General features: G+C 38.2%; 1 protein-coding gene across 22 annotated transcripts in view; it reads left to right on the top strand.

Annotated features, from left to right (window-relative positions):
- Positions 1-13,396, top strand: part of LOC115334003 (ankyrin repeat and KH domain-containing protein 1) — a 120,556-nt gene that overhangs the window by 65,875 nt on the left and 41,285 nt on the right. For all 22 annotated transcript variants that reach the window (XM_029997640.2, XM_041119245.1, XM_041119248.1 and 19 more), the window contains 4 exons: positions 3,173-3,260; positions 3,877-4,004; positions 4,171-4,314; positions 5,002-5,104. In XM_029997640.2, the coding sequence (XP_029853500.1) occupies positions 3,173-3,260; positions 3,877-4,004; positions 4,171-4,314; positions 5,002-5,104 (463 nt within the window). The remainder of the gene's footprint in view (positions 1-3,172; positions 3,261-3,876; positions 4,005-4,170; positions 4,315-5,001; positions 5,105-13,396) is intronic.

The following is a 13,396-nucleotide window of genomic DNA, read 5'->3' as shown; positions in this document are numbered from 1 at the left end:
GCATAGGTGTTCTCCTTTATACCTCTTTCTGATCATACTAACTGCAATATTTCTCAGGATTGGAGCAGTGAAGAGAGACAGAATACTGTGGTGAGGCCTACAGTGCAGATATCTGGGGAAAATATGTCTTTGGAGATGAGTACTCCTGGCTAGTTTTTGTTCTTAGAAAATAAGCATTTGCATGTACTTCATATTAATACAAGGAAGAAGCATATTGGAAAGCTGATGGGGGGATGCTTTTGGACAGCTTTCATGTTGTCTGTCCTGATTTTGATTATTTACTACAGCTAAGAAGAAAAGTCTTTGAAATTTATGGCTATTCTAGGTAAAAGAAAGAATGTGAGTAGACAAAGGCACTGCAGTGGCTCGGCTTCTTGTTTTGGCTTGTTCTAGATGTTTTCCCTTAAAGCTTGAGCTGATGCTGTTAGCCTTTATTAGGGGTAAGTAGAGTGCTGAAGTCATAGAACTAATTTTATCTTAAAATAAAATAAGCATTTCTATCTTCCGGTGTGAAAAATACCATCAAAATGTAATAACTTTTGAAGATCTACAGCAGGTGGGCACACAAATGGTTTAGTATAGCTGAACTGATGATGTGTACCGTGCTGCAAGAATTTGAAGTGCATAATAGTTGAGGATCAAGTTCTGCCTGCTTGATGAAGTGACAGTTTGTTAAACTGGGCAGAATAACTGCACTGCATTTAAATGAGGAAGCCTCCTGACATCTGTGTTTAAGACTTCAACAGTGAAGTCTGCTAGGAGTAGAGAATGTTACAAATAATGATATCTTACTGCTAGTTATCTAAAATGCTACATTTGAAGGCAATATAGGATGTCTTTCCTCTATCTTGAATATAGCTAAGATGACCTAAAATAAATTTTGCTTCTTGCCATCTTTTGCTGTTGCATCAGTGGGGATTTAGGAATGTGTATTAAATTGTTTGGGCAGCAATGTTCTGGTCCTGCTCAGTGAGTGAAGCGATGTTCAATAGTTCTTTGCATCCGTAGCTGCTTTGCGAGTGATTTGCTAGCAATACCAGGGGTTTACTGTGCATAAGGCAAACAGCAGCATCTGGCTTTTTATGATCTATTGGCAGTGGCTGAGGAAGGAAAAACTATGTCAAATACCAGAGTAAGCATCAGAGCTCAAGGGCACGCTACTAAGTCTTGCACATCACAGGGCCACATACTAACATAATTAGCTTTACGTGTCCTGCAGATATTTCTGACATGCAGACAATCCAAAAGCATGCATATATTTATTGACAGCTAAGCAGTCATTTGCCCTGGGAGTAGAAACTACTTATTAAAAAAAAAAAAAAAAAAAAAAAAGTGACTTTAGTAGGTCTGTAAGTAGTAAGGCTTCCTATCTGCATGTGTGCACTTATGCATTATACTACCAAGTAAGCAAAGAAATCAGAGCACTAATGTGGAGTTTAAACGTGTGTTAAAGCAGTGTACAATAATACAAAGTTCTTATGAAGGCGCAGGAGCAGAGCATTTCTGCTCTTTCCAAAGCTCACAGGAGAGGGGTAGTGTAACCCTTGTTACAGCAAAGGATTGGTTTGTATTTTCTGCATGGGGTCTGTCTCCAACAGGAGATCCAGTCAAGACACTTCTTCACTGAGGGTATGAACAGAAAGCTAACTTACGGTGCAGCTTGCAACCAAAGCAAGCCATATGACAGAGGACATATGCAGAGTTTTCAGGAATACTGAAACTATAGGAAGGAGTTGATTTGTTCTGTCAAATCTGTTCTTGTCCTTTTATATTTGTAAATAACAGTATCATCCACAGTCAGTACTAAATGTTAACTTTCACTGTCAGATATAAATGCAATTCCAGAAGTAAATAGTGAGTTTAGAGCTTGGCTTCCCAGCGATTTAATGAAAAAAGCCCATGGTCCAAGTGTATTATTGATCAGCCTGAATATTCAGAGCCCAAATACAAACACTCCCTGGAAGACTATGTTCTCTCCCCTTGTTGCTGTGGGAGGGTTGATACATACTAGTCAGCATTCTTTGTGGTATTGATATGTCTACATAGCAGGCAAATTTTCTAGTTCTGTAACTTCTCTAGTACAGTTGTATTCAGCCACATCCTTCCAATATTCAGAAACTTTTTAAATTATAAAATTGTTCTTGTCGCTCATTTCCTTTTTGTTGGTTTGTATCATCCTTTTGTCTTCTTTCTGCTTTATTCTCCAGTCCTCTTATTCAGAGACTTTTTGTGACCTGCAGTGATTTGTCTCATTTTTGTTGCTGATCCTCTTCAGCGTGTTTTAAAAATGTTGTCTGCACTTCAGATGTTACTGCAGTTTTAAAGGTCTGGCATGCAGTGTGTGACAGCTCTCAGAACTATTGCACATCAGTTCATAGAATCGTAGAATCATTTAGGTTGGAAAAGACCTTCAAGATCATCGAGTCCAACCATCAACCATGCCCACTAAATCGTGTCCTGAAGTACCCTGTCCACTCGCTTTTTGAATACCTCCAGGGATGGTAACTCAACTACTTCCCTGGGCAGCCCATTCCAATGTTTGACAACCCTCTCAGTAAAAAAATTTTTCCTAATATCTAACCTAGATCTCCCTTGCCTCAACTTGAGGCCATTTGCTCTTGTCCTATCTCCAGCCACCTGACAGCAGAGACCAACACCCACCTCACTACAACCCCCTTTCAGGTAGTTGTAGAGAGCGATAAGGTCTCCCCTCAGCCTCCTCTTTTCTAGACTGAACAGCCCCAGTTCCCTCAGCCGCTCCTCGTAAGACTTGTGCTCCAGGCCCCTCACCAACTTGGTTGCCCTTCTTGTATACTGCCTGATGCTGGATGATATTTCTGGTCTTTCCTTTTTGAGGAAGAAACAAGATGTTACTGTTCTCAAGTATGTTATGCATTTGAACACTAAAATAAAAAGGGCTATGTAAGCAGGGAAACTTCCTTGTGTGATAACAGTATGGATGCGGTCTTAATGCTTTTTGACAGTGTGATTCAGTATTTAAGTTAACATGAAAATTGGTTCCAGTCAGTTTATATTGATTCCAGTCAGCTTGTAAGATAGATCTGCTACTGAGACAGGTAATTCTGGTCCCATCATGACATGGTCCCCAAAAGCTGAAACAGTGATATAATTTTTGCCCATTTATACATCTGTTATTTCTCCTTTACAATAGGAACATGAATCTGAAGGTGGGAGAACCCCACTGATGAAGGCTGCACGAGCTGGTCATTTATGCACTGTGCAATTCCTTATTAGCAAAGGTAAAATACTAGTTTAAATAACTAATTAAAAAACTTAAAATGACACTTTACTGAATGTTTGTGATCCTTCTTCAAAATTAATCTGGTTGCGTATATGTGAGCATTTGTCAAACTGTTAAGGGTTTTTGAATTTCATTTAGTTCATGATACAGTGAATCAAAATATTTTGCTACTTACTTTTCCTACTCCGTTGTATAAATTAATAAATAGAATTAAAGTACAGCAACTATTTTCAGTTTCTTAAAAAAAGCACTTCTTCCTTCAGAAAACACACATCCTCAAGTACTGTCTGAAACAGTAAAAACTGCACCATGTAGGGATACTGATAAGTGCTTAGGATGAAAATTTAAAAATTGTGCTTTGTACACTGTGTTCCCCCTCTCTTACCACTTATGAGGCCCACTATTACTGTTAGTACTGCCTTTTCTTTACAAGATGAAGAGGATGATGTGTAGAAGCCATCAGTTATTCAAAATCCCTTGCTTTTACCCTAGAAGTGTGTATGAATTAGGAAGAGTAGGAAAGTTTACCTCTATTCCAGAAAATACTGTACTTGTTGATACTTTCTTTTTAAAAGAATTTCCTTGTGTTTAATTCTGATATCTTCTCTTTATAGGTGCCAATGTTAACAGGGCTACAGCTAATAATGACCACACGGTGGTGTCACTGGCATGTGCCGGAGGCCACCTGGCAGTTGTTGAGCTCCTTCTGGCTCATGGTGCAGATCCTACTCATCGGCTCAAGGTATTAATTTAAAACTATGCATTTATCATAGGTACTGAAAGAACCACGTAGGTGATTTAATGGATTAGTAAATGTGCATTTTTAAATGGTCTAATTCATATCTTATGTGCTACACCAGGTAGCAAAATTCATCTTCTGGCTTTTTATTTCTAAAATCTCACTTCAGGATGGCTCAACAATGCTCATTGAAGCCGCCAAAGGAGGACATACAAATGTTGTTTCTTACTTGCTGGATTACCCAAACAATGTTTTGTCGGTTCCTGCAGCAGACTTGTCTCAGCTCACACCTCCATCTCAGGATCAGTCTCAGGTAAGGAATAAGGAATTCTTTTTAAATATCACTATGAATGTTGCAAAGAAGCATTTTCTTAGTAGTTACCTTCTGAAGTTAATTTAGATGTGAACATGAACAGTGGAAAGAATTAAAAAAAGTCTACACATTTGAAAATGGTAGAGAGTGAGAAAGTTGATTGGTACTGTCTGCAGCGTCCTGAAGAGTGCATGAACTTTGTTCTCTTTTCTGCTCCTTAGACAGGATAGTCCTAAACCTGGTATCTCAAAAGAATATTATTTTCTTGGTTGCGTTTGCTTAGTATTTTGTTTCAACAGTTCCAAACTGTTGTGACAGCACCCCTCAAATGTTGTTGCTGATTTTGTTTGTTATATGAAAGAAAATATATTGTGTAAATTTAGAATTCTGCAGGTTTGGAGAGGTAGCTTTCCAGGGGAGTTAGTTGATTAAAAGCCTAAAGATGTTAAGTTTTCCAGCCTACAGGACCCAGGATTTTGTGAAGAGTAACATAGTTAACTTTGACATATTATCCACAATAAAATAGCATGGGACAGGTCATGCCAAGAGGTAGCATAGCATACACAGTTTGGGAAGCGTGGAATGGAGGTCTGCTGTAGAAATGTATCTTTGTATTAACACTTCAAGATCTGGTTCATTTAAAAGGTTTTTTTTTATCTGAGTGTGTGTCTGTGGCTTTGTTTTAAGGTTCCACGTGTACCGGTGCATACGCTTGCTATGGTTGTACCCCCCCAGGAACCTGACAGAACCCCTCAAGAGAACTCGCCACCTCTCTTGGGAGTGGTGAAAGGTTAGTATGTAGCCACTTGGAGAATATATGCAGTTTGGAAACTGATAGGCTGGGGACAATTTTGTTAGAGCTTATGCATAGTATAGTCCACTCCATCAATTCTTGAACACCTCTAATGAAGTATAACTTAAAAGTATTTTATGTAGTGCATACTTTTTGCTTATTTTCTTGTATTCTACAGTAAAGTAACACTGGTTATTCTAATTTTGTTATGCTTATTCTAATTTATTAGAATTATGCTTATTCTAATTTTTTGGAAGAGAATGATTGTGGTAACTGCCATAGTGCAGACTGATAAAAAACTTGAATAAACTCTAGGTGTGGTGTTAACTTTTTAATATTGTACATTGGTTATCTAGAATAGTTGCAACTATTGTCCATGAACTTGATATATCAACTTTTTTCTGTTCCTACAGTAGCAATGCAAACATGTTAGCACTGTAAAAAGCCAATGCAGATCTACTTACAGGAGAATCTTTCTTGTATTAGTTAATAGTACTCTTGTAAGTGATCATAACATGAGGGTTTTTGCTTTAACCATGGTTGAACTGACTGGTTAAAACTATTTGCAGTCATTAAATGGTGTATTTAGCAGTTTGTTTCTAGCTATGGGTTCTGTAACAAATTCTTCATGTCTGCTAAGTCAGCTTAGAAAGAGCAGCAGATTCTCAAGCGGAAAGTTACGAACTGCAGCTCCTAATGATGTACAGTTTTGAATATTAAATATTATAGTATCCAAAGCTCTATTAGCTAGCTTTACTTAATTCCTTTATTCTGGAAGTGCTCAGTGCTTCCTAAAACGAACAAACAAAAAAACCCCAAAGACACAAATGAAGAGAGGAAAAAAATTGTGTACCTAATGGTATTTAAGTGTGCAGCCATGACTCTCTCCAAGCATATATGCCATGTGTGTGACTTCTCTAATGCAGTTATTGTATCATTTTCCTAGGATATGCAACACTTGATATTTTGGATTTCATAAAAATGAGTACCAAACAAATGAAAAGAATATGCAACTTCTGGTTCAAATAAAACAGCAAAAAGCTATATACCAGTATGTGCATGCCCTTACAATTAAATAACTATTAGTATTGCGAAGTGGGTTAGTGTTCGGGAAGTACATTTTGTGATGCATAGGAATCAATGAGAGATTAGTTGATACTGAGTCAGAAGACTAAAGTTATAAGTTTAAAGTCTTATGTTATTTAATCAAATTATGGAAAGCAAATAGTTGATTGTAGTTTAAGAAATAGCTCTCATTAAAAAAAAAACCAACCTTATTGCAAATGTCAGCACATACTTTAGGCATGTTTTTAGAAGTACTGTGTTGTTGGAACTGGCACAGAGAGATCTAGTAGTTCTCAGTGTTTCAAGACATGCTTCACGCGTGTCAGCAAAACTAATCTGTGATGCGTTGCAAGAGAAGTAGTAATCTGAAATGTGTCATTGGGCTGATGAAGCATTCCTGAAAACTTTGTGTGCAAACCTGTTGTGTATCTCAGATCCTTAGGGGAAAAATGGTATTTTTGTGGTAAACGCTGTGTGATGATTTTAGTGATACCACTCTGCTACTTTAACTGTGATAGAGTTAGTGTTCTTTGCTGAACTTCCATTCTTAACTTGTTGTACACACGTGGCTTTAATATACCGGACTTTCATTGTTAGACTTCTTAGGAGACGAGGGGCAAAAGAGGGTGTGAATAAAGACGTGTTCATTATTTCCATGGGAGGGGGGAGGGGTAGCAGTCTTAAGTTCTTATGTAACAAAACAGTTTATCCTGGGGAAGACAAATTTCTTGCCTTCACAGTTAGAAGTAGCCCTCTGAGTTTTTGTATAAACTCTTAACTACTTGGAGGAAGGAGAGGAGCACCTAGCCTTCTTAACCTCAATGCAGTCTGATTTTTAAGGACCTGTATTAGTTTTGCAAGAAATGCCATAGTAACAACTTGTTTCCTGAAGAGTTCTTGGCGAGTGTAAAACTAGAATACACTTGTATGTTACTGTTATGATTCAAATATGTGTGAGGTTTTTCAAGAGGCATCTATGGTCTAATTTTGAATTACATTATTATTCTTCAGTAAAGTAAGAAGGCTTATGGAATAGTTGGCATTTGAATAATTATTTTGGCAAAGGTTTTAATATCAATGTTTAGCAACTGAAAAAAACATTTCAGAGCTGACAGTGGATCTAGAGAGACTCAGATAAAAGTAGTACACAAAGATGGTAACCTCCTAAAGAGCTGAAGAAAAATCAGGTGAAAGAAGCAGCGGAATTAGTTCACAGGACTGAACAGACCTCAACTATTACATGCTTAGGAAGGATCGTTTTTAATGCACTACGTTTAGCATGTGTCTATTGTGTCCATGTAAAAGTGAAATCCCAGTGAAGTTGAGCTCTGGGCTTTTGTGGGGAGAGGCAGGAGATTCCTTCCCTGGTGTTTTGTACTTGCTGCTGCCCTCATGTGAATGTGGTCAGGATTGCTCAGCAGCCAGCAGCAATTCTGATGTGGCAGCTCAACACGGAGAGCCTTTTGGCTAGAAAAAACAAATGTGCTATTTCTGCAGGAGCAGAGGGTCACTCCTGCTTTATACTGCAAGGGGTGTAAAGCACAGTGGCTATGATGCAGCTCCAAGTGCCCCTGCATCTGGTTCCCTGGGGCGAGAGGTCTCGGTGCCCAGCACGTGAAATGGTCAAAAGGAATGCTGTTGGATTTCTTCAGGAAATCAGCTGGTGTAATAGTGTTGCCATTGATAATCTTGTCTAATTTGCAAATGCAAGCTAATGTTTAGTAAGAGTGGGATTGAAGCTCCCGGCAGTGTCTGTGATTCTGCCTTAGTCTTTCGCAGAGTGTGCCTGGTGAGTGGAGTGGCTTGAACCCGTGGCATATTTTTAGAACATTATTGAAAATCAACACGCTAGTGCAACAAGAGGATGCTCAGGAACACTATGGAAAGCAGCAAGATTGTTTTCATAGTTGAAATATTTGAACTATGTAAGGTGTTTTTAAACATGTCAAAATTTAAAATAGGCTATTTTTGGAGGCTGTGTCAGTTATTGTGTAAGTTTTTCTCCAGCTTTGTTTTACTTAATAGCTAATCTGAAATTGTGCTTACAAATGAACTAATTAATAGGCCTTAACTGAGTGCTTAAAACCTATCAACATGCTGTCATTAGACTTCTCCACTGTTGTTTTTAAGTGGGCAGTAACTTGCAGTGTTTCTTATTTGGGGTGCATGTTTTCTTAGAATTCCAGAAGATGTAATAGACTTAAGTTATTCATGTGAAAGCTGCCCACGTCTGCCTTTGATCTCTGGGAAGGAGACCAGAGTTCCCTTAAAGTTGAGTAGGATTTTTGGAATCTGTAAGCTTTTTAAGTTAGACCTTCAATATACGGTATCCCCTGTATCCCCATGCTAAATCTAACAGTCTAATGGCTTGGAGAAAGGAAAGAAAAACAAACTCCACATAGCTTCAGTAGCTACAAATTCAATAAATATTTTATACTCCAATATCTGACTTTTATGCCTAGTACTGAGTTATATACTGGCGGAGATCTCATACATTGTGTGATTTAATTGAAATAGGGGCCAGGTTAACAGTAGAACTAGAAAGATTATATTGTTCTCATTGAGGTGAAGGCATTAAAAAGGCAAGCTGATATTCTTGCTTTTCCATTCTGACTCCTTTCAGACTTCTCTAGTGCACAGTCCAGCTGCCTGTTCATTGTTTCATGTGCTTCAACATCATCTGATTAACTCTTGCCACTTCCTCCGCATTTTCTGCCTGGCTCAGCAGCTGACACAGTTATCCGGGATGAGTTACCAAGTGAAATGTAACAGTCCATGCCTCATGGCTTTCCAACTTCACTAGTACTTTCTTAGTAGACTTACAGACTTGTTATTCTTTTATGCAAATCTTTAGCAGTGCAAGCAGATGATTTAAAATCAAGACATGTGTAGGTCCCCAAGAGCACAAGCGTATAAAAATCTTTTCACAGTGATTTTTGAAATTCTGCTCCTTTGAAGCTTCAGTCACCTGCTTGCCACCGACTAATTTAATTACATCTTAGCAATTTTCCAGTTAGATACTGTCAAGCCACCAGAGGAAACTTGGGAAGACAACTAATACTGGAAGGTAACTCATATTTTTGACTGTCAGAAAGTTTGGCTTGGTTTCAGCCATGTAACCATTGCCTGTTGGATATCATTGCACCTATTCGCTGCAAGTTTTCCATAGAAACAGCTGCAGGAGTGATAAAGATTGGCAAAAATACTGCATGGTTCACAGGAGGAATGTAGTGAAAATACAAACTCATCTCATCATTCAGCCCTCCACATTGTCCTGTTCTTTTTAAAGAGGAATTGAATATGTATTAAAAACAATGTAGCAGATGAATTTACTTGGGAAAAGTAGGCTATTTTTTTATTGCCCGATTAGCCAGATTATATAATGCTGTACTTTGCATTTGTGTGTATATGGATTGACTGATTGTTTCCCCAGGTTCTTAGAGCTGAATTTCTTACTGTTATGAACTACAGTTAAATATAGAATTTTCATGAAAATTCAATATTGAACTCATCTTATTCCTGTTGATGAGGCTGGTGAATTTTAGTTGCAGACTGCAAATCTAATTCTCGACTTCTGAGTGAAATCAGATTTTTAAAAAACCCTAAAGTGCAAGAACAGTGGAAAAGCAATTCTGTTAACAAAGCATAAAGATCTTAGTATAGATTTATGCTTCCTGACATCAGTCTTTTGTGAAGTGAGGAACAGACTGAATCTGGGTTTTTTGGTTGGTTGTTTTGGGTTTTTTGTTTGTGGTTTTTGTTTTGGGGTTTTTTTTGTTTGGTTGGTTTGATTTTTAAGTTCTAGGTAATATTACCTATCAGGATGACATGGTGATTCATACAGCTTTATATGCTAGGTATCGGTTCCAGCAGAGAAGATGTATTTGAATGTACAAATGTGTATCACACAGTTGACTTTTTTCCTTGCTGCCATTTTTTTTATACTGGAAAGATCTTTTAGAATTTAACTTTTTTGATTTGGATCCACTCTTCTTTTTTTTTCTTTTTTTTTTTCTTCCCCATTTAACAGCTCTAAGGAGCTATCAACAAGTTCCAGAATTTCATCTAATAAAAAGTAAAGTATAATATAACTGTTTCAGGTGGTGGCTAAGATGAAAACCACTAAGCTGAAATGCAAGTTGTGTTGACAGGAACTTCCTGAAGAGTGTAATGGTTTGTAAAAACAAACCTTTCGTCTTTTCAGAAAATTAAAAAGACCTTAAAAATAAAGTAGTGATTTTTCTTAAACTTTTGTTGCTTGCTTTAAAATACAACAAATGTCTGTCCTTGCTAATTCATCAGTTAGCGCTTTTAGGGTAAGATCTGAACTAGGCTTCGTTTAGGTTAGAAAATTACTTATCTACTTCATGTTTCTCAGACACTTCCTTGGAGTAAATATCTCAGTCCTCAGACTTGCAGAGGACAGCGCAAGTACCTGTCTGTGCTACTGCTCTAAAGTACGAGGCTGTCATTTGGGTCTTAGCAAATGTAGATGGTACATCTAATAACAGTGTCATTGGGGTCAATAAGCTAGTTTTAGGTAGGTTTATTTTGGACCGGCAGCATCTCATCTGTGCTGCTCTACTCATTGTGAAAGGGCATATAAATTACTTCTTTCTTGGGAGAAGATGACATCCCATAAATTAGAAGTCAGGGCTAGAAGAGCAAGTTCCTTGAGAACCATAAGCACACAGGATGAAATATGGTATCAGACTTGTTTGTAGGCAGCAACCCTATAAAGAGTGAATGTGTTTTAAGCAAACTTAAAGTAGAAGAGTTTAATTGCTTAGGAGAGCCACCTGAGGACTATAACTATGAAGGTTATTTTTCCAAACTGTTGCTCACAGTGTCTAGATGTCTAGGACCTTTAAATGTTACTTGCAGCCAGAAGGCATTAAAAACTGGTAATGGTGTCCTCCCTGCATATTAGTGGATGCTCAAGAGACCAGTAATGGTGCTTGGGGGAGGCTCCTTTGGGTGAACGGACTATTGCAACTGAGGGACTTAGGAGATTATCTACAATGTACGGGAGAAGTACAGGAGATTTCCATAGGAAACATTTAGCACTCATTTCCTGGAGAGAATAAGAATTCAGAGAAATGGATGGGAAGCTGCATTTGTGCAGAGTAGGTGTTGCCGTAAGTTGTGTGTGTGGGTCAGAAAACTTGCTGAAGACATGTGCGTGCCTTGCAGGAATGGTGGTGAAGGCTGAGTTGGTCAGGTTAGGGACCAGAACCTGTGGGAATATGGAAATATAAGTGAAAGAGCAACTGGTGCTACTGTTCACAAAATAAATCAGGAAACGGTCATTTCCTTACTCTGTGGCTTTCCTAGTGTGCCCATAACCACCCTGGGTTTTCTGTCAACCAAGCAATTCTTTGTCCTATAATTGTGATTACCTGATAGCAGGTGGTATTTGTGTAGCAACATCTGGATTTCATTGATCTTCGCTCTTCATTTCATACTAAACAGGTCTTCTAAAAGTGGCCAATACAGTTGCTTTACAGGCTAAATTGACTACTTAATATTGCTAATAATTAATTTTGTAGTAGGTTGATTGTGTAGAAGATTGATGCTCCACCAAAAAAATAAACTGGAGGGGTGGTGGGGAGTGAGGGGGTGGGAAGCTGAAGTAATTATGATCAGGCCTATGATTGGATTTTTAATTCTCACTGCACTGTATTTCAAAAGCGAAAGTATAAAGTAGTGTCTTGTTCATAATTATTTACTAAAATGGGCACAGTATTTTTCAGGATACTGTAATATAGATGAGATTTGGATAAAACAGGAAATGGCTACTTTAAATACTTCCAATATTATAATATTATATTATAGTGCTTATGTATTCAAAGCTACCAACAGTGTCTTCTCCACCGCTGGTTTGAAATGGCTGTTCAGGAGTGCATGTCATGTTTAACAGATCTTTCTTCCTGCCCCTTGTCCTCTTCCAGTATCCCCCAAATTACCAGTTGCAACTATTTTCTGGCATGGAAGGGAGTGATCTGGAACCTGAAAAGTCGCCCTGTTAACTAATTAGAAGTTGATTAAAGTAAATCTCTGCACCTCTTGTGGAACTTGAGAACCCAACTCTTCACTTGCTGGTTTCCTAATGCCTGTCTTCAGAAACTGTCCCAACTTTCCGTGGTCATTTCTGATCTGAGCCACTGTCTGGGGAGCGCTGCCTGCTGTGAGACCAGCCTGGGCTCCTCTACCCAGTCCAGGTCTTGATACAAGGCTGTAATTCTGCTCTTCACTTTCTCTTGTGCTTATAGAAAAGTTTTCCTATGACAGGCTTGTTGTCTCCCCAGGTGGGACTTAATTGAGAGGGACAATATTGGTACTGTATTATTTTGGGGCTCTTTGAACTGCAGCTTTTCTTTCCTACAGGGTGATGGAAGCTGTCCAGAGCTGCCACATCGTGGGAATGCTTTGTGTTAGGATGGAAATGAGATACAGTAACCTTAGGAACGACATTAAACAGAGCAGTGCAAAGGGTTCCCATCTTAGTCACGTCTTAAAGGCAGGGTTAATTTGCAGTTAGGTTACTATAATGTTTCTGCCACTTCAGCAGTGGAGCAGCTTAGTTTCAAAAGACACTAATTGACTTTTATTAGTTTCTGACAAAGATATAGACAAGCATTTCAGAGACTTTTGGTGAGTGCAAATGTATTTTTCAAGTGTAGTCTGCAAAACTTACATTTTAAGTCACACTTTTTAAAATGAAAGGATAACTGTATAAACCCCAAGTATGCTACAAAGCCAAATAGCCAGCAGCTTATAGCAGACTTGAGCTAAATATCCACCAGCTAGCACAAAGCAAGTTATTGTTAAACTTTAGTCAAATTCTTTATTGTCTTCCGAGAATTTGTCTTGGGACTCACTTATGGTTTAGAGACAAAATAACAGTAGTGGTTGGAATAGGTATTCAGCTGGAACTACTGACCTGTACAAGGCAGCTGTGTAAAGTACTGAGCTGGAGAAAGGGCTTACTGAAGGGTGTCTACAGTGTTTGTGGGATGCTGGGGTATTTTCCTGGGGTCATTAAGATTTTTGTTGTTTTCCTTAAATTTAGATATGGCTTGCTTTCACTCCAGAGGGTCTAGTGAAGGTATTCAGCACAGAGTTGGTTCAATTCTATTTTAATATCTGTTGTTCCTCTTTATAAGAGAAAATTCTTTAAGAGAAAATTCTCACATTTGTTTGCTTTTTCAATTAGTTCCTCAA

This window comes from Aquila chrysaetos, chromosome 22 (assembly GCF_900496995.4).
Source record: "Aquila chrysaetos chrysaetos chromosome 22, bAquChr1.4, whole genome shotgun sequence".
NCBI classification, from domain to species: Eukaryota; Metazoa; Chordata; class Aves; order Accipitriformes; family Accipitridae; genus Aquila; species Aquila chrysaetos.
This window is presented reverse-complemented; position numbering and strand designations above follow the sequence as displayed.